General features: G+C 43.4%; 1 protein-coding gene across 7 annotated transcripts in view; it reads right to left on the reverse strand.

Annotated features, from left to right (window-relative positions):
* Positions 1 to 20,698, reverse strand: part of usp19 (ubiquitin specific peptidase 19) — a 218,693-nt gene that overhangs the window by 37,969 nt on the left and 160,026 nt on the right. For all 7 annotated transcript variants that reach the window (XM_073071970.1, XM_073071968.1, XM_073071973.1 and 4 more), the window contains 3 exons: positions 19,755 to 19,870; positions 15,678 to 15,815; positions 5,902 to 6,266 (listed from right to left, as the gene is read on the reverse strand). In XM_073071970.1, the coding sequence (XP_072928071.1) occupies positions 5,902 to 6,266; positions 15,678 to 15,815; positions 19,755 to 19,870 (619 nt within the window). The remainder of the gene's footprint in view (positions 1 to 5,901; positions 6,267 to 15,677; positions 15,816 to 19,754; positions 19,871 to 20,698) is intronic.

The raw sequence follows: 20,698 nt of genomic DNA on the forward strand, positions 1-20,698 counted from the left end.
CTTAGTAATAATTGTAGCTTTCATCGGGGCAGGGCCTTTCACATGCTCCATTATTCTTACTTTATCCGTTATCCTTTAAAATTGTTCCAATCGTTGACCGACTGTAGCCTAACGCTTTTCCAATGACCGATGGCATTTCACCTCTTTCCAAACGCTTTATTATTTCCACTTTATTTTCAATCGCGATTGCTTCCCGTCAATGGAACAGAAACACTACGGGCGGCAGGTCCCGACCTGCGCCGGCTCCCGAGGTCCACTGGGTCCTAAGGACCACAGCACTGAATTCCCCAGGTCCTAAACTGCACCGTACTGAGACAGGTTAAATGGGACAAGTGGGGGCTGTGCTGGGTTTGGGTATTTGATCCTCCACAATATTCCACGTGGGAATTTAAACTGGAGGTGGCAGTTTTTTTTTTTTACGAAGTCATGTTGTGAGCTCGACATCAACCTGGCACGGTTGGTACAGGAGTAACTGGATCGACATCAACCCAGCACGGGAACTCGGGAACTAAATTGAACTCGGGAACCTCCATTCTCTGGCCCGGCGCTGATCTCACTGCGCCACCAGCTGACTGGAACGGTCAGGGTGAATCTTACTAAGAAAATTTTAAGCCAAATACAAAGTCAAACACTCAACACAGTGTCAACGGCAACAACTTAAAATGGCGGACGGCGTTCTCCTTCCTCGGTTCATAAGTACGAGTTGTTCGTAAATTGGACGTTCATAACTCGGGGACTACCTGTAAACGGAAAGTGGTTTCCAAGCTTTCAGAGAACATTTGTTAGTTCTCCAGGAAAGATTTCCAGGAGATATTTTAGTCAAACTAAAGGGCACAGGAATGAAGATGATTGTAGGAAATGCAATGTCCTAGTGTTTGGTAGAGGGTGGATGATGAAGTGAGAATAATGGTCCTTTGCTCCCAAATCTATTTTCATTAGCCTTACACATATAGACTTTAAATTACAACATTACAGGGGGATAGAAACCAGAGAGCCAGAAGAGTCAGTGGACAGGTTGTGGAGGCAGATGTTGGTAAGATCTCAGACAAAGTCAGGAATCAGAAGGTTAAGCATGGTGTGACTAGTGTTCTGAACTGTGTATATTTCAATGCAAGAATTATCATAGGAAAGGTGGATGAGCTCGGGGCAAGGATCAACACCTAGAATTATGATGTTGTAACCATTAGTGAGACTTGGTTGCAAGAGGGGCAGGACTGGCAGCTCAATATTCCCGTGTTCTGTTGTTTTAGATGTGACAGAGTGGGAGGGATTAAAGGAGGAGTGGTGACATTACTAGCCAGGGAATGTCATGGCAGTGCTCAGTCAGGACAGACTGAAGAACTCAACTAGTGAGGTATATGGGTGGAACTAAGAAATAAGAAAGGTATCATATTAATGGGGCTATATTAAAGGAACAAATTTATAAACAGATCGCATGTTGTTATAGTAGGCAATTTTAACTTTCCACCTATTAACTGGGAATCTCATACTGTAAAAGGACTAGATGGGACAGAGTTTGTCAAATGTGTTCAGGAAAGTTTTCTTCATCAGTACGTAGAAGTCCCAACGAGAGGGCATGCGATAGTGAATCTACTATTAAGGAATGAGACAATGCAGGTGACAGAAGTTTGTGCAGCGCAACACTTTGCACCCAGTGACCACAATGCCATCAGTATCAAAAAAATATGCAAAAAGATAGGTCTGGTTTGCGGGTTGATGTCTAAATTGGTGAAAAGCCAATTTTGATGGTATCAGAAATGATCTGGCAGGTGTGGTTTGGGATTGGCTGCTTTCTAGCAGAAGTGTACTTGGAAAGTGGGGAGGTCTTCAAAAACAACATTTTGGGAGTACTAAGGTTGTATATGCTTGTCAGAATAAAAGGTAAAGATAACACATGCAGGGAAGCTTGGTTTTCAAGAGATATTGCAGCCCTAGGGAAAGATGTTAAAAGCATTCTTTGCATATTTACTTGGGAAGTGAATACAGAGTCTATAGAAGTGAGGGAAAGCAGCATCAACTTCATGGACCCTGTACAGATTACAGAGGAGGAGGTGCTTGCTACCCTGAGGCAAATTAGGGTGGATAAAACCATAGGGCCTGACTAGGTGCTCCCTCGAACCCTATGGGAGGTAAGTACAGACATTGCCAGGGCGCTAGCAGATATATTTAAGGCATCCTTGGTGAGAGGACACATACCAGAGAATTGGAGGATGGCTAATGCTGTTCTGTTGTTTAAAAAAAGCTCTAAACAGAAACCAGGAAGTTATAGACCGGTGAGTCTGACATCAGATGTGGGAAAATTATTGGAAAGTATTCTAAGGGACTGGGTATATAAGCATTTGGATAAACATGGACTGTGTAGGATAGTCAGCATGGCTTCAGGCATGGTAGGTCATGCCTAATCAATCTTATCAGGTGTTTTGAGAAAGTTATCAGGAATGTGGATGAAGGCAAGGCAGTGAATGTTGTCTACATGGAGCATTTGACAAGGTGAGGCTGGTCAAGAGGGGTCAGTCACTTGGCATTCAGAATGAGGTAGCAAACTGAATTATACATTGGCTTTGTGGGAGAAGTCAGAGAGTGCTAGTAGAGGGTTTCCTCTCTAGCTGGAGGCCCGTGACTGGTGGTGTGCTGCAGGGATCGGTGCTGGGTCCTTTGTTGCTTGTCATCTTTATCAATGATCTGGATGATACTACAGTTAACTGGATCACCAAATTTGTAAATAACACCAAGACTAGGGGTGTACTGGACAGTGAGGAAGGCTATCAGGGCTTGCAGAGGGATCTGCATCAACTGGAAATATTGTGCTGAAAAATGACAGATAGAATTTAATGTAGACAAGTGTGAGGGTTTGCATTTCAGTTGGTCTTACACAGTGAATGATAAGGCACTGGGAACTGTGGTAGAACAAAGGAATGTTGTTTAAGATGTACAAGATGTTGGTGAGCACTAATTTGGAGTATTGTCTGCAGTTTTGGTCACCACCTACAGGAAAGATGTAAACAAGGTTGAAAGAGTGCAGAGAAAATTTACAAGAATTTTGCTGGGGCTAGAGGGCCTGAGTTATAGAGGTAAGGTTTAATATGTTAGGATCGTATTCTTTAGAATACAGAAAATTGAGAGGAGATTTAATAGAGGTATACAAAATTATGAGGGGTATAGACAGCGTAAATGCAAGCAGGCTTTTTCCACTGAGGTTGGGTGGGACTACAAGCAGAGGTTGAGGACAGACATGCGTGAAATGGAAGGGATGTGGGTGAGGGTACCGTTGATGGTAGAGGAAAGGAAGTCCCTTTTTTTGAAAAAGGAGGACATCTTCATTCTGGAATGAAAAGTCTCAACCTGAGAGCAAATGTGGTGGAGGTGGAGTAAATGAGAGAAGGGGATGACATTTTTACAAGTGACAGGGTGGAAAGAGGTATAGTCCATGTAACTGTGAGAATCAGTGGGGTTAGAAAAGATCAGTGGATAAACTATTTCCAGAGATAGCGACAAAGATTGAGAAAGGGGAAGGAGGTGTCAGATATGGCCCAGGTAAACTTGAGGGCAGGGTGGAAATTGGAGGCAAAGTTGATGAAGCTGACAAGCTCCACATGAGCAAAGGAAGAAGCACCAATGCAGCTGACATAGCATAGGAAAATTTAGGGAATGATACCAGTGTAGGCTTGGAATGTAGACTGTTCCACGTAGCCAACAAAGAAGCAGGCATAGGGGGGACCCATGCAAGTGCACATGGCTACACTTTTTGTTTGAAGGAAGTGGGAAAGGCCAAAGAATAAATTATTGAGAGTGAGGACAAGTTCTGCTAGATGGAGGAGAATGCTGGTGGAGTGCATCCGGTGTCCAGAAAGAAGCAGAAGGTTTTAAGGCCAACCTAATGGGGGATGGAGGTAGAAAGGGACTGGATAACCTTAGTGAAAATGAAACAACCAGGGGCAGGGAACTTGAAGTCATTGAAAAGATCAAGAGCGTGTGAAATGTCACGGATGTACAGTGCTTATAAAAAGTATTCACCCCCTTGGATGTTTTCATGTTTTACAACATTGAATCACAGTGGATTTAATTTGGCTTTTTTATGACACTGATCAATAGAAAGAGATTCTTTCATGTCAAAGTGATCTGAATTAATTACACAAAAGCAACATACACAAAATGCTGGTGGAACACAGCAGGCCAGGCAGCATCTATAGGAAGAAGCACGGTCAACGTTTCGGGCCGAGACCCTTTGTCAGGACTAACTGAAAGAAAAGATAGTAAGAGATTTGAAAGTGGGAGGGGGAGGGGGAGATCTGAAACAATAGGAGAAGACAGGAGGGGGAGGGATGAAGCTAAGAGCTCGAAAGTTGATTTGCAAAAGGGATACAGAGCTGGAGAAGGGAAAGGATCATGGGACGGGAGGCCTAAGGAGAAAGAAAGGGGGAGGAGAGCAGAGGGAGATGGAAAGCAGGCAAGGAATGATTGTGAGAGAAGCAGAGAGATTGAACTCCATCTGCCACTTCTCAGCCCAGTTTTGCATCTTTTCGATGTCCCACTGTAACCTCTGAAAGCCCTCCAAACTATCCACAACACCCCCAACCTTTGTGTCATCAGCAAATTTACTAACTCATCCCTCTACTTGCTCATCCAGGTCATTTATAAAAATCACGAAGAGAAGGTGTCCCAGAAAAGATCCCTGAGGCACATCACTGGTCACCATTGGTAAAGCCGAGACAGTTATCATCTTGTTGGCAGTTAGTAATGAAAAGATCCAGAACAGGCAGAAGACCTGAGAGGGGTTTCCAGGAAGAGGAGAAGGGGTCATTGGTGCAGGGTTAACAGGTCTTGCCAAAGAAGTAGGCACGGTGACAGGTGCAGCAGAAGAGTTCAGTGTCATGGTGGCGCCAGAACTCACTGAGGCATGGGTGCAGAGGGATGGAGGTGAGGCCTTTGCTGAGGACAGAATGTTCTGCCTCAGAGGGAACTGTGAAGACCCAACACGAATGAGACCTGGGGTTGGAGGGGAGAAGAGGGTTGGTAGAGTCTGAGGAGAGGGGAGGGTTGGGGTGTTCAGGGAAGGTAGGGTGAGAGGAAGATGGAACTTCCAAGGACGGTGGGTCCTGAGAGACATGGGATGACAAAGTGGTGGTGGGGGAAGGGGAGACTGGTGTTCCAGCGGCAGCACGTAAAGACCAGGTCTGGAAGTGTTGTCAGTCAAGGTCCAGTCTGGAATTGGAATTGGAGGTTGCACAACAGGCAACAGCCTGTTGTCCATATTGTACTGTCCTGGCTTGTATATCATGTAGACAGCTGAGACACAACATCCATGGTCAACCCCGACCAATCATCTCTCCCTATACATCACCATCCAAATGAAGAGCCCCAACACTATGAGCAAATAAATTAGCAGAGAGCACAAAGCAGCAGCTGATGCATTAGTGATGGTATACAACAGTTCTAGGTGGTCTCTGTACAATAACATCAAGCAGCTCCAGTGGAATCGCAGCTTGACCAGCCAAGTATTTACAGTTGTTACAGTAATGATTAAGGCTTCACTTTCTTGCTGAGTTTAAGGATCATAAAGTTTCGAACCTGAACGTGGTATTAATAATTGAAGTGACTTTCCTCATACCTTGCTTCCCCCTATCTGTGAGGTGAGGTGCAATGGGGTAAGGGGCTTTTACTGGGATTTATTTGATATTGGTTTATTATTGTTAAATTTTCCAAGGTACAGTGAAAAGCTGGTCTTGCATAGTGTTCATACATGGTGCATTGAGCTAGTACAAGGTAAGACAACAATGCAAGATAAAGTATTAATGATATGGAAAAAGTGATAAGGTGCAAGATCATAACGAGGAAGATTGTGAAGGTAAGAATCCATTTTATCTTACAAGAGGTCTTTGTGAAGAAAACTACAAAGCTTACCCTCAGGCTTTGGAGCTTTCTCGTAAGAGGTTTCCTTCTCACATCCCAAGTGGTCCTGTGATTCCGGCTGCATTTCCGAGAACCCCGAGTCGTAGCTGTGAATTGAATCCCTCTCTCTGCCCGGCCAGCTTGTTCCCTTTAAGAAAGCAGAGGCCAGGAGGGGCTCGGACATAGAGCTAGTAATGTGAGTACGTTGGAGGGGCCGGAAGTCTCGTTCCTGAACTTCCAGTGGCAGATTTCCATCTCCAGTTTCAGAGCCGGGACTGATTCCAGTGCTGGGCTGCATATTGTCCATCTTGGAAAGGGGTGGCTCAGGTGAGATTCGACCAGGTTGGAATGGGGGCTGGAACACATTAACTGAATATCTGTAGCAGAATACAATGCAAATATGAATCAGAATCAGGTTTATTACCACTGACATTCAGTATGTTGTTTTATAGCAACAGTACAATGCGATACATAAATAAATTACTGCAAGTTACAATAAGTAGGTTAGCACACCAGCTTACAGCACCAGGGAGCACCAATCGCTGAGTGCAGGTTTTCAGGCTCCTGTACCTTACAGACATTCATATCATTATACCCTATATAACATAGGAGGTGGCCATTTGGTCCATCATGGTGATGCCAGCTCGGTAGTTAGTCTTGTAACCAATGCAACAGCCTTCCTTTTGCAATATTCACTCCAGTGCAACACAAATCTGCTTCCACTGGTTTCTGTACATCCCGTCATAGCTCAATGAGCATAATACATTTCTCAACCAGTGGAACTTTTTACCAGTGATCAGATCTAGTCATAGGTCTACTGATTATTGACCTCCTCAGTGTAAACACTTTCTGTTAATTTTCTCTGCAAAATCTTCTCATATTTTGGAGTATGATGACTAACCAGCTGTTGATTGCAGTTACTGATTAGGCAGCAGCCTGAACTGACCTGTGGTATGGTACCCGAAAAGCAGATTGCCCTTGAAGATAGAAGGCATAGATCAGAGGCAAGTATTACCCACATGGTACATTTCGTCAAGCACAGGAGTCAAGCACAAATTACAGCTGGTTGCTTGGATTTGTTCCTGGTTAGAGAGGCACCATTGTCGTTGGCCATATCAAACATGGTGACAAATCAGCAAACTGGCGTGGGATTGTAAATCTGTCTGAGTGGTGTTTCAACAACAATCTCTTACTTGCTGTAGCAAGGTCCGGGAGCCGATTATTGACCAGGAGGGAGAAACTGGGGGTCCATCAGCCAGTCCTTATCAGGGGATCAGAGGTGGAGAGGGTCAGCAACTTTAAACTCCTCAGTGTTCATATTTCAGAGGATCTGTTCTGGATCCAGCATGCAAGTGCCATTACAAAGAAAGCACAGCAGCACCTCTACTTTCTTAGAAGTTTGTGAAGATTTGGCATGTCATCTAAAACTTTGACAAACTTCTATAGATGTGTGGTGGAGAATGAATTGGCTGGCTGCAACGTGGCCTGCTATGGAAACCAATGCTCTTGAACGGAAAGAAACCTACAAGTAGTAGTGGATATAGCCCAGTTCACCACAGGTAAAGTTCTTCCCACCAATGAGTGCTGTTGCAGGGAAGCAACACCCATCATCAAGAACCACCACCACCCAGGCCATGCTCTCTTATCACTGCTGCCATCAGGAAAATGGTACAGGAGCCTCAGGATCCACACCACCAGGTTCAGAAATAGTTACTACCCCCTCAACCTTTAGGCTCTTGAACCAGAGAGGATAACTTTATTCTACTCACCCCATCACTGTACTAATCCCACAACCAAAAGACTCACTTTCAAGGACTCTTCATCTCATCTCCTCAATATTCATTGCTTATTTATTATTATTATTTCTTGATTTTGGTATTTGCACAGTTTGTTATCTTTTGCATATTGGTTGTTCATCCTTTTGGGTGCAGTCTTTCATAGATTTCATTATGTTTCTTGTATTTACTGTGAAAGTCTGCAAGAAAATGAATCTCAGGGCTGTATATGGTGATATGTATTATACACGTGATTATAAATTTACTTTGAATTTTAACAGAGCGATTACACAAGCTGTTCCTGCTGACAGAAGGCTCAGTAACTAGAAGACCAGACAACTTGGCAAGACAAGTGGACAGGGTGGTAAATAGGCAATATGGGACAGCATGGTGGCGTAGCAGTCAGCACACTTTATAGCGCCAACAGTAAGATCAAGGTTCAATTCCCAATTTATACATTCTCCCCATGACTGTGTGGTTTCCTCCCACATTCCAAAGACATATGGATTATTGTTAATGAGTTGTGGGCATACTACGTTGGCACCAGAAGCATGGCAATGGAGGAGCAGACACATGAACAGGCAGGGAATGGGGAGGGTGAGATATGGACCATGGACAGACAGGGAATGGGGGGGGTGAATATGGATCATGGACTGGCAGAGAATGGGTAGGAGGAGATGGATCATGCACAAACAGGGAATGGGGGTGGGGGGTTATGGACCATAGATGGGTAGAGATGGATTATGGACAGACCGAAGGGATTTAGTTGATTTGGCAGCATTATCATTGCAGACATGGTGGGATGGAGAGCCTTTTCCTGATCTCTACTGTTCTAATACTGCACATCACCCAGGTAACACCTTACCTACTGTAAAGTATGGTGGAGGTGGCATCAAGCTATGAGGATGCTTTTCAGCAGCAGGGACTGGAAATCTGGTCAGGATTGATAGGAGGATGAATGCTGCTAAATACAGAAAGATCCTGGATAAAAACCTTCTGGTCTCTGCTAAAAATTGGGGAGGAAGTTTATCTTTCAGCAGAAAGGCAAGTCAATGTATACTGCCACAGCAACCATGGAATGGCTTCAAATGAAGAAAATTGATGTCCTTTACTGGGCCGGAGAATACTGACCTTAATACAATCGAACATTTCTGGCAAGACCTCAAGATTGTTGTCCACTGCCAATCCCCAACTAACCTGGCACAACTTGAGCAAATTTGTAAGGAGGAATGAGCAAATCTTGCCCTATCACCTTGAGCAAAGGTAATAGAAACTTATCTAAAAAGACAACTGTGCAAAGAGGAATGAGTACTTTTGAACTGCCGACATATCAGTTTTTGAATATTTAGTTTTTCATTCTTTAAAATGTTGCCTTCTTTTTGGATCTACTGTGGGGAAAAAAGGAGCATGTGATTCACAAATAAAACTTCTCAACTAAGTTGATCAAAATCCCTGATTGCAATACTCGTTTATATAAACAAATAGTTAGGGAATGTATACCATGACAAGAATACTGATCGTAGAATTGAGCCCTATCAGCTGACTTCACCCATGTCGACTGTGATGCTAATCTACACTAATCCTTTTCGCTTGTATTAGGCTCACAAGCTGCAAGAACCATGCCTTGAGGAATAACACTATGCTTCAGGCCTCTACCAAACACAAATATTTTGTTGGCTCTTTTGCTGCACCTGAAACCCTGCTATTCATTCACATTTTTAAGTCATAGAAGTCACAGAGCACTATAGAACAGAAACCGAACCTTTGGCCCATCTAGTCCATGATGAATTGTTATTCTGCCTAGTTCCATCGACTTGCATCCATACTATAGCCTCCTTACTCCTCCCATCCATGTATCTATCCAAACTACAACTGAAACCCCATCTATCTCTTCCTCTAGCAGCTCGTTCCACACTCTCACCACCGAGTGAAGATCTCCCTCATGTTTCCCTTGAGCATTTCACTTATTACTCTTACCCAACCTCTGTTGAACAAGCCTGCTTGCCTTGTCCACAGTATAGCCCTCCTAATTTTGTATACCTCAATCCTATCTCCCTTCATTCTCCTTCACTACATGGCACAAAATCCTATCCTATTTAGTCTTTCCCTGTAACTCAGGACCTCAAGGATCAGCAACATCCTTGCCAAATCTCAAGCTTATTGTTATCTTTACTGTAGGTAGGTGACTAGAACTACATAGAATACTCCAGATTAGGCCTCAATTAATGCAGACAAGGGTGAGGTGTTACACTTTGGGAAAACAAACCAGGGTAGGACTTGCACAGTGAGTTGTAGGGCACGGAGGAGTGCAAAAGAACAGAGGGATCTGAGAATAAAGATTCTTAATTCCTTGAAAGTGGTCTCACAAGTAGATAGGGTCGTAAAGGCAACTTTTGGCACATTGGCCTTCATAAGTCAAAGTATTGAGTACAAGTGTTGGGATGTTTTGTTGAAGTTGTCTTAGATATTGGTAAGGCCTAATTTTGAACATTGTGTCCAGTTCTGGTCACATACAGGAAAGATGTTAATCAGACTGAAAAGAGTGTAGAGCAACACACACAAAATGCTGGAGGAACTCAGCAGGCCAGGCAGCACCTATGGAAAAAATATATAGTCGACATTTTGGGCCAAAACTCTTCGGCAGAACTGGAGAGAAAAAGGCTGAGTGGTAGATTTAAAAGTTGGGGGGGGGGGGGGGGCGGAGAGAGAAACACTAGGTGAATGGTGAAAGCTGGAAGGGGAGGGATGAAGTAAAGCAAAGAGTTGGAGAGAAGCAGGGATCATAGCAGAAGAGCAGCAGTGAGAGTGTGTTTCACTGAACTCCCATCAAAGGGAAGATTTAAGTTTCTTCAGGGTAGGCATCCCTGAAAGAGATCTGCAGATCTTCTCTTGTTCATGAAAGTGGAGAGAAAATTAACAAGGATGTTATTGTGACTTGAAGACCTGAGTTATAGGGAAAGATTGAAGAGGTTATGACTTTACGCCATGGAGTATAGGAGAATGAGGGGAGATGAGGAAACACCCTAAAGATTAACTTGTAGGTTGAGTTGGTGGTGAGGAAGGCAAATGCCACGTTAGCATTCATTTCAAGACGTCTAGCAATGATATGATGCTGAGGCTTTATAAGGCACTGGTGAGTCCTCACCTTGATTATTGTGAACAGTTTTGGGCCCCTCATCTTAGAAAAGATGTGTTGGCATTGAAGAGGGTCCAGAGGAGGTTCACAAGGTGAATTCCAGGAATGAAAGGGTTATCATATGAGGAACATTTGATGGCTCTGGGTCTGTACTTGCTGGAATTCAGAAGGATGAGGGGGGATCCCATTGAAACCTTTCGAATGTTGAAAGGCTTAGACAGAGTAGATGTGGAAAGGATGTTTCCCACGTTGGGAGAGTCTAGGACAAGAGGGCACAGCCTCAGGATAGAGGGGCGCCCTTTCAAAACAGAGAAACAGAGAAATTTCTTTAGCCAAAGGGTGGTGAATTTGAGGAATATGTTGTCACATGCAGCTATGGAGGTCAGGTCATTGGGTGTAATTAAGGCAGAGATTGATAAGTTCTTGATTGGACATGGCAACAAAGGTTACAGGGAGAAGGCTGGAAACTGGAGTTCAGAAGGAGATAGAAAAAAAGGATCAGCCATGATAGAATGGCACAGCAGACACGATGGGCTCCTATGTCTTATACGGTCTTGATAGGGGTATACAAAATTATGAGGGGTATAGATAAGGTAAATGCAAGCAGGCTGTTTTTAGAGGCTGGGTGAGACAGGAGCTAGAGACCATGGGTTAAGGATGAAAGAAGAACTGTTTAAGACTATAACCCCGAAAGACACAGGAGTGGAATTAATTCATCTGACCCCTCGAGTTTGCTCCACCATTCCATCAAGGCTGATTTATTGTCCCTCAACACCATTCTCCTGCCTTCTCCCCATAACCTTTGGCGCCCTGACTAATCAAGAACCTATCAACTTCCACTTTAAATATACTCAATGACTTGGCCTCTACATCAGTCTGTGGCAATGAATTCCTTAGATTCACTACCGTCTGGCTAACAAAATTTCTCCTCATCTCTGTTCTAAAGCGATGTCCCTCCAGTCTGAGCTCTGGTCCTAGACTCACCTACAGTAGGAAACATCCTCCCTACATCCAGGCCTTTCAATATTCAATAGGTTGCAATGAGATTCCCTCCCCCCATGTTTCTAAACTCCACCAAATGTAGGCCCAGTGCCATTAAATGCTCCTCATATGTTAACCCTTTCATTCCCAGAATCATTCTTGTGAACATCCTCCGGACCCTCTCCAATGGCAGCACATCTTTTCCCAAGCCTGCTCGCAATACTCCAAATGTCGTCTATCCAATGCCTCATATGCTTACCACCGACTCAACCTGCAAATTAACCTTTAGAAAATCCTGCTCAAGGACTCCCAACGCCCTTTGGACCAGTCTGGCAAACAGCCAACGCCTTTATTCCTTGTACCAAGTGCATGACATTATACTTCCCTATCTTATATTCCATCTGACACTTTGCCCAATCTCCCAATCCAACTCCTTCTGCAGACTTCCTGCTTCAACACTACTTGCCCCTCCACCTGTCTCCGTATCAACTGCAAACTTGGCCACAAAGCCACCAAAATCAGTGACTTATAACATGAAAAGAAATGGCCCACCACAGACCCCTGTGAAATACCAATAGTCACTGGCAGCCAGCCAGAAAATGCCCCCTTTATTCCCTTACAGCCTCCTGCCAGTCAGACAATATTCTATCCCTGTTAGCATCTTTCCTGTAATACCATGGTCTCTTACCTTGTTAAGCATCCTCATGTGCAGCACCTAATCAAAGGACTTCTGAAAATCTAAATAAACAACATTCATTCATTCTCCTTTGTCTATCCTGCTTGTAATTTCCTCAAAGAATTCCAGCAGATTTGTCAGACAAGAAACCACGCTAACTTCAGCCTATTTTATCAGGAGTCTCCAAGTAACCAGAGCCCTCATCCTTAATAATGGGACTCCAACATCTTCCCAACCACTGAAGTCAGACCAACTGGCCTATAATTTTCTTGCTGCTCCCTCTCTCCCTGCTTGAAAAATGGAGTGACATTTGCAATTTTCCAGTCCTCTGGATCTATTCAAGAATCTAGTGATTCTTGAAAGATGATTACTAATGCCTCCACAATCTCTGCAGATACCTCTTTCAGAACCATGGGGTACAGTCCATCTGGTCCAGGTGATTTGTCTACTGTCAGACCATTCATCATCCCAAGCACCTTCATCATAGTAATAGCAACAAAGCTCATTTCTGCTCCCTGACACAACTGAATTTCAGGCATACTGTTGGGAGTCTTTCACAGCAAAGACTATGCAAAATACTTAAGCTCCTCTGCTATTTTTTTTTGTCCCATTACTGCCGCTCCAGCATCCTTTTCCAGCAGTCCATTATCCACACTCGTCTCTCTTTTGGTCTAACTATTTGAAAAATTTTTTTTGTATCATCTTTTATTATTAGCTAGCTTATCTTCATATTTAATCTTCTCTCTCCTTTTTTAGTTGCCTTCTGTTGCTTTTTTAAGTTTCCCAATCCTCTAATGTCCAACCAAATTTTGCTATATCACAGGCCCTCTCTTTAGCTTTAGCTATATATGACTTCCTTGTCATCCATGGTTGCCTCATCTTCCCTTTAGAATACTACTTCAACTTTGGGATGCATCTATCCTGCACCTTCCTAGTTGCTCCCAGAAACTCCAGCCATTGCTGTTCTGCTGTCATCTCTGCTAGTGTTCCTTTCCAATGAACTTTGTCCAGCTCCCCTCTCATGCTTCGATAATTCCCCATAATATTGACACATCTGATTTTATGTTCTTCCTCTAAAACTGCAGTGAATTCTATCATATTATGGCACTGCTTCCTAAGGGTTCATTTACCTTAAACTCCCTATTCAAATTTGTTAATTACAGAACACCTAATCCAGACTGCCATTCCCCTAGTGGGCTTAACCGTAAATGGCTCTAAATAGACATCTTGTAGGGATTTTCCAAATTCTTTCTCTTGGGATCCAGGACAAACCTGATTTCCTCAATCTCCCTGCATATTGACAGCCCCCATGACTATCATTGTAATTTGCACCCCATATCCTAGCTACTTGGAGGACTGGATACAACACTCATCAGGGTCTTATTACCCTTTCAGTTTCTTAACTCTACCAGCGACTATTATACATCTTCCAATCCAACTATCTCATCCTCAGCCCTATGATTCCGATTCCCATCCAGCTGCCTAATGAGTTTAAACTATCCCCAGCATCTCTAGCCACCCTGCATATTGGTCCCTCTCAGGTTCAGGTGTAACCAGAAAAGATTCCAATGATCCAGAAATCTGAAACTGTGCCCCCTGCATCAATTCCTTAGCCACATGTCTATCTGCCAAATCATCTTATTCTTACCCTCACTGGCGCATGGTACAGCAGCAATATACAGCGATTACTACCTCAGAGGTTCCGTTTTCCAGTTTTCTACCTCATGCCCTATATTCTCTCTTCAGGACCTCCTCCCTTTTTATCCATGTCAATATGTACCAAGACTTCTGGCTGCTCACCTTCGCCCTTGACAAAGCCATGGACCCAATCCAAGACATCCCTGACTCTGGCACCTGACAGGCAAAATACCATCCAGGTATCTCTTTCACATCCACAGAATCTCGTCTGTCCCCAAAACTAAGGAATCCCCTATCACGACTGCATTCCTCTTCTGAGTCACAGAGCCAAACTCAGTGCCAGAGACCTGCATGCTATGGTTTCTCCCTGGTAGATCAAACCACAACACCTCCCCCCCGCACCATCCTTCCCCCAAAAGAATCCAAAATGGTATACTTATTCTTGAGGGGAAGGGTCACAGTGGTACTTTGTACTGGCTGCCCACTTTTCTTCCTTCTCCTGACAGTCACCCAGTTATCTGCCTCCTGCAACCTAGGGGTGACTACCTCCCTGTAGCTCCTGTCTATCACCTCCTTATTCTCCCGGATTAGCAGGTTAGCAGCAGCTTGTGCACATTGTGCAGATGTAGTTATCAGGGAGACTGGAGGTCTCCCAAGGTTTGCACATCTCACAGAAGGAACATACCACTACCTCTGGACCCATTCTTGGTGTATTCACTATGTACTAACAGAAAACAACAAGCTTACTAAGAACTCCACCTGCTTTAAGCAGGACATGAGGGGGAACCTCTTCACTTAGAGGGTGGCATGACCTATCAACAGTAGTGGTGGATTTGGGTTTGCCATCAACATTTGAGAGAAATTTGCACAGCTACATGGATGGGAGGGGCATGGAGGGCTAAGGTCCACGTGAGGTCAATGGGACTAAGCAGGTTTTGCACAGACTAGATGGGCTGAAGGGCCTGTTTCTGTGCTCAGTGTTCTGTGATTCTATGACCAATGTCTTACATAACTTCAAACCAACTAATTGAAACAATGGTAACAACAATAAGCCTAGCTTTCCGTTGAGTTAAAGCAGAAAGGGCATTCAGCCTTAAAATCATGCACCACTCCATTCTCATCTAAGGTTCCAACACACATTTAAAAGCAAGGCATCGAGAGGTCATGACACCAACAATGTTCTGATGCTGAACTTCCTTGAGCTTTTCCAGGAAAACTGTTCATTTGCAGCTGCAAGCACCCACCCCAGTCTCCAACCCACTGACTGATTAGTTATAACAGCTAACTCAGCACTGACCACACAGCTTGAAGAGGAATTAAAATTCACACCCCATGCATTGCAGAACAATAGAGTCAGTCGACCCACCACATAGCTCAAGCGTCAAAGTCATATCCCTGTGACTAGAGCATTCTTGTATATCACTTGTTTCAATGATTCATAAAACCCTTCGGTAATGTTGAGATAACCTGAAAGACATGCATGTGTTCAGCCATTGTTTCACAACCCAGCGGGAGTACGGAACAGCTGTTTCTTGGAGCCAGTGCTGTGCTAACCCTATATATTCACTGATTTCCATTGTACCTTGAATATCCCTCCAACAGTTGAGTCAGCCTGGAATAGGTAAGCCGCGATTCCTGCACACTAATTATGAAGGGCAAGCCGATGTTTTCTGCTCTGCATTGGTTTTTGTGATCTGACCAATGATTCATTTGACAAGTCCTGTGGGAGGGGAAAAAAGAATTACTCCAACAAATTTATATTAAAAGTACATACATTATCACAGGAGAGCAATTCTTCATCTTCTTCAAATAATTAGAAAAATTATTTATTCAGAAGGACAGAACTACAGGCCATTAAGCCAGAAAGAGAGCAAAGGAGATTTTATGAAGATGTTACAGGGACTCAAGGGACTGAGTTATAGAGAGAGGCTGAGAAGGCAAAGAGAGAACCCTGATCTTTCAGAGGAGTACAGAAAGGGTGAACATATATACTCTTCAGGGGTTGGGAGTCAAGAACTAGAGGGTCATAGGTTCAAGGTGAGAGGGGAGAGAATTATAACCATATAACAATTACAGCACGGAAACAGGCCATCTCGGCCCTTCTAGTCCGTGCTGAACGCTTACTCTCACCTAGTCCCACTGGCCCGCACTCAGCCCATAACCCTCCATTCCTTTCCTGTCCATATACCTATCCAATTTTACTTTAAATGACAATACCGAACCTGCCTCTACCACTTCTACTGGAAACTCATTCCACACAGCTACCACTCTCTGAGTAAAGAAATTCCCTCTCGTGTTACCTTAAACTTTTGCCTCCTAACTCTCAACTATGTCCTCTTGTTTGAATCTCCCCTACTCTCAATGGAAAAAGCCTATCCACGTCCACTCTATCTATCCCCCTCATAATTTTAAATACCTCTATCAAGTCCCCCCTCAACCTTCTATGCTCCAAAGAATAAAGACCTAACTTGTTCAACCTTTCCCTGTAACTTAGGTGCTGAAACCCAGGTAACATTCTAGTAAATCTTCTCTGTACTCTCTCTATTTTGTTAACATCTTTCCAATAATTTGGTGACCAGAACTGTACACAGTACTCCAAATTCGGCTTTACCAATGTCTTGTACAATTTTAACATTACATCCCAACTCCTATACTCAATGCTCTGATTTATAAAGGCCAGCATACCAAAAGCTTTCTTCACCACCCTATCCACATGAGATTCCACCTTCAGGGAACTATGCACCATTATTCCTAGATCACTCTGTTCTACTGCATTCTTCAATGCCCTACCATTTACCATGTATGTCCTATTTGGATTATTCCTACCAAAATGTAGCACCTCCCACTTATCAGCATTAAACTCCATCTGCCATCGTTCAGCCCACTCTTCTAATTGGCGTAAATCTCTCTGCAAGCTTTGAAAACCTACTTCATTATCCACAACACCACTTACCTTAGTATCATCTGCATACTTACATATCCAATTTACCACCCCATCATCCAGATCATTAATGTATATGACAAACAACATTGGACCCAGTACAAATCCCTGAGGCACACCACTAGCCACCAGCCTCCAACCTGACAAACAGTTATCCACCACTACTCTTTGGCATCTCCCATTCAGCCACTGTTGAATCAATTTTACTACTTCAATATTAATACCTAACGAGTGAACCTTCCTAACTAACCTTCCATGCGGAACCTTGTCAAAGGCCTTACTGAAGTCCATATGGACAACATCCACTGCTTTACCCTCGTCAACTTTCCTCGTAACCTCTTCAAATGTACACTGTACACCCATGATTGTGTAGCCAAGTTTCCATCAAACTCAATATATAAATTTGCTGATGACACCACAATTGTAGGCCGTATCATGGGTAATGATGAGTCTGAGTACAGAAAGGAAATATATCAAATATCACTGTGATGATTGTAAACTCTAGTATCAATTGTTTGGTGACAATAAAGTAAAAAAATTCAATAAGATTTGTCAAACATGACCTTCCACGCACAAATCCATGCTGACTGTTCCTAATCAGACCCTGTCTATCCAGATAATTATATATACCATCTCTAAGAATACTTTCCATTAATTTACCCACCACTGACATCAAATTGACAGGCCTATAATTGCTAGGTTCACTCTTAGAACCCTTTTTAAACAATGGAACCACATGAGCAATACGCCAATCCTTTGACACCATCCTCGTTTCTAATGACATTTGGAATATTTCTGTCAGAGCCCCTGCTATTTCTACACTAACTTCCCTCAAGGTCCTAGGAAATATCCTGTCAGGACCCGGAGATTTATCCACTTTTATATTCCTTAAAAGCGCCAGTACTTCCTCCTCTTTAATCATCATAGTTTCCATAACTTCCCTACTTGTTTCCCTTACCTTACACAATTCAATATCCTTCTCCTTAGTGAATACCGAAGAAATCGTTCAAAATCTCCCCCATCTCTTCTGGTTCCACACATAGCTGTCCACTCTGATTCTCTAAGGGACCAGTTTTATCCCTCACTATCCTTTTGCTATTAATATAACTGTAGAAACCCTTTGGATTTATTTTCATCTTACTTGCCAAAGCAACCTCGTATCTTCCTTTAGCTTTTCTAATTTGTTTCTTAAGATTCTTCTTACATTCTTTATATTCCTTGAGCACCTCATTTACTCCATGCTGCCTGTATTTATTGTAGATATCTCTCTTTTTCCTAACCAAGTTTCCAATATCCCTTGAAAACCATGGCTCTCTCAAACTTTTAACCTTTCCTTTCAACCTAACAGGAACATAAAGATTCTGTACCCTCAAAATTTCACCTTTAAATGACCTCCACTTCTCTATTACATCCTTCCCATAAAACAAATTGTCCCAATCCACTCCTTCTAAATCCTTTTGCATTTCCTCAAAGTTAGCCTTTCTCCAATTAAAAATTTCAACTCTGGGTCCAGTCCTATCCTTCTCCATAATTATACTAAAACTAATGGCATTGTGATCACTAGACCTAAATTGCTCCCCAACACATACCTCCGTCATCTGACCTATTTCATTCCCTAACAGAAGATCCAACACTGCCCCTTCTCTAGTCAGTACCTCTACGTATTGCTGCAAAAAACTATCCTGCACACATTTTACAAACTCCAACCCATCCATCCCTTTTATAGCATGGGCTTCCCAGTCTACGTGTGGAAAATTAAATCTCCCACGATCACAACCCTGTGCTTACTACAAATATCCGCTATCTCCTTGCAAATTTGCTCCTCCAATTCTCGCACCCCATTAGGTGGTCTATAATACACCCCTGTAAGTGTTACACCTTTTCCATTCCTCAATCCCACCCAAAATAAGCTCCCTAGACGAGCCCTCTAATCTATCCTGCCAGAGCACCACAGTAATATTTTCTCTGACAAGCAACGCAACACCTCCCCCTCTTGTCCCTCCGATTCTATCACACCTGAAGCAACGAAATCCAGGAATACTTAGTTGCCAATCACACCCCTCCTGCAACCATGTTTCACTAATAGCTATATCATCATATTTCCAGGTATCAATCCATTCTCTAAGCTCATCCACCTTTCTTACAATGCTCCTAGCATTACAATAAATGCATTTAAGATATCCTCCACCTCTTCCTCTCTGTTTATCTCTAACAGTACAAAGAACTTTACTGTCTTCTTTTTCTTCCTTCTCCCATACATCTGTTAATTAAAACCCGAGGGGCAAATGTACATAGAAGAAGCTGCCAGAGGAAATGGTTGATACATGTGTATTAATAACATTTAAATACATTTTGAGAAGTACATTTACATGATAGGAAAGATTTAGAGGGATAAGACCAGAAGACACAGGAGCAGATTTAGTCCATTTGGTTCATCTAGTATGCTCCACCATTTAATCTTGGCTGATTTATTTTCCCTCTCAATCCCAATCTTCCGCCTTTACCCCATGACATTAGGTGCCCATACTAATAAAGAACCCATCACCCTCCACTTATTGAATGATGTCACAGGCTCCAACAGTTAAAGAGCCTCTTGCTATTCCATTGTGGACCATCAGACTGTCACTTTACTCTATTCTCCAACGTAATTGCTGTAGGACATGAAATAAGGCAAACCCGGCTCACACCCGTGTACATGGGAAGGAAGGACCAACTCACTGGTTGCAGTAGGCAACTCGGTAGCAGCTGGTGCAACGACGCAGTTTCTCCTCTGGCTGTTGTGGCTTCTGGCAGGCAGCACACTTGTTGATCGCAATGTTTGGGATTAACAACCTCTGTAGACAAACAAAGCATGAAGTTACTCATGTCCCACCATCATGGCACAGGTAATGCAGTCAGCAAGTTCATATACAGCCAGTGTGTTCCTGGCTCATTTTGAGACAAACGAAAACCACGTTAAACACCAGCCAGAGCATTTCACCAACACACAAAATGCTGGAGGAACTCAGCAGGTCAGGCAGAATCCATGGAAATGAATAAACAGTCAACATTTCAGGCCGAGATCCTTAGTCAGGATTGGAAAGGAAGAGGGAAGAAGCCAGAGTAAGAAGGTGGGGAGGTCAAGGGTTACAAGCTGGCAGGTAATAGGTGAATGGGGAAGCAGGGGTGGTGAGAACCTGCAAGGTGATAGGTGGAAATTGTAAAGGGCTAGAGGGGCACCAGAGGGAGGTGATAGGCAGGTTAGAAGAGGTAAGAGGTCAGAATGGGGAAGTGAAGATGGTGGGGGGGGGGGGGGGGGGGGAGGAGAAGAGAGGGGGAAATGACCAGAAGTTGGAGAAACCTATGTTCATGCCATCAGGTCAGAGGCTACCAAGATGGAATGAGGTATTGTTCCAATCTGAGCATTGTGGGTTAACACCAACAGAACTCTACATTATTGAGCAAAAGGAGAAGACAGGACAGATGTCGATGAGCACTGAGCCTGTTCCACAGAAAACACAGTGCAGTTCAGAATTCAAAGACCCAATACTGAATTCTCCAACCTTAGATAAATGGGTAGCACAATAGTGTAGTGGTTAGAGCGACACTTTACAGCACCAGCAATCCAAATTTATTCCCATTATCTGTAGGGAGCTTGTACGTTCTCCTCATGACTGCGTGGG

The sequence above is a fragment of the Hemitrygon akajei genome, chromosome 19, assembly GCF_048418815.1.
Source record: "Hemitrygon akajei chromosome 19, sHemAka1.3, whole genome shotgun sequence".
Taxonomy (NCBI): Eukaryota; Metazoa; Chordata; class Chondrichthyes; order Myliobatiformes; family Dasyatidae; genus Hemitrygon; species Hemitrygon akajei.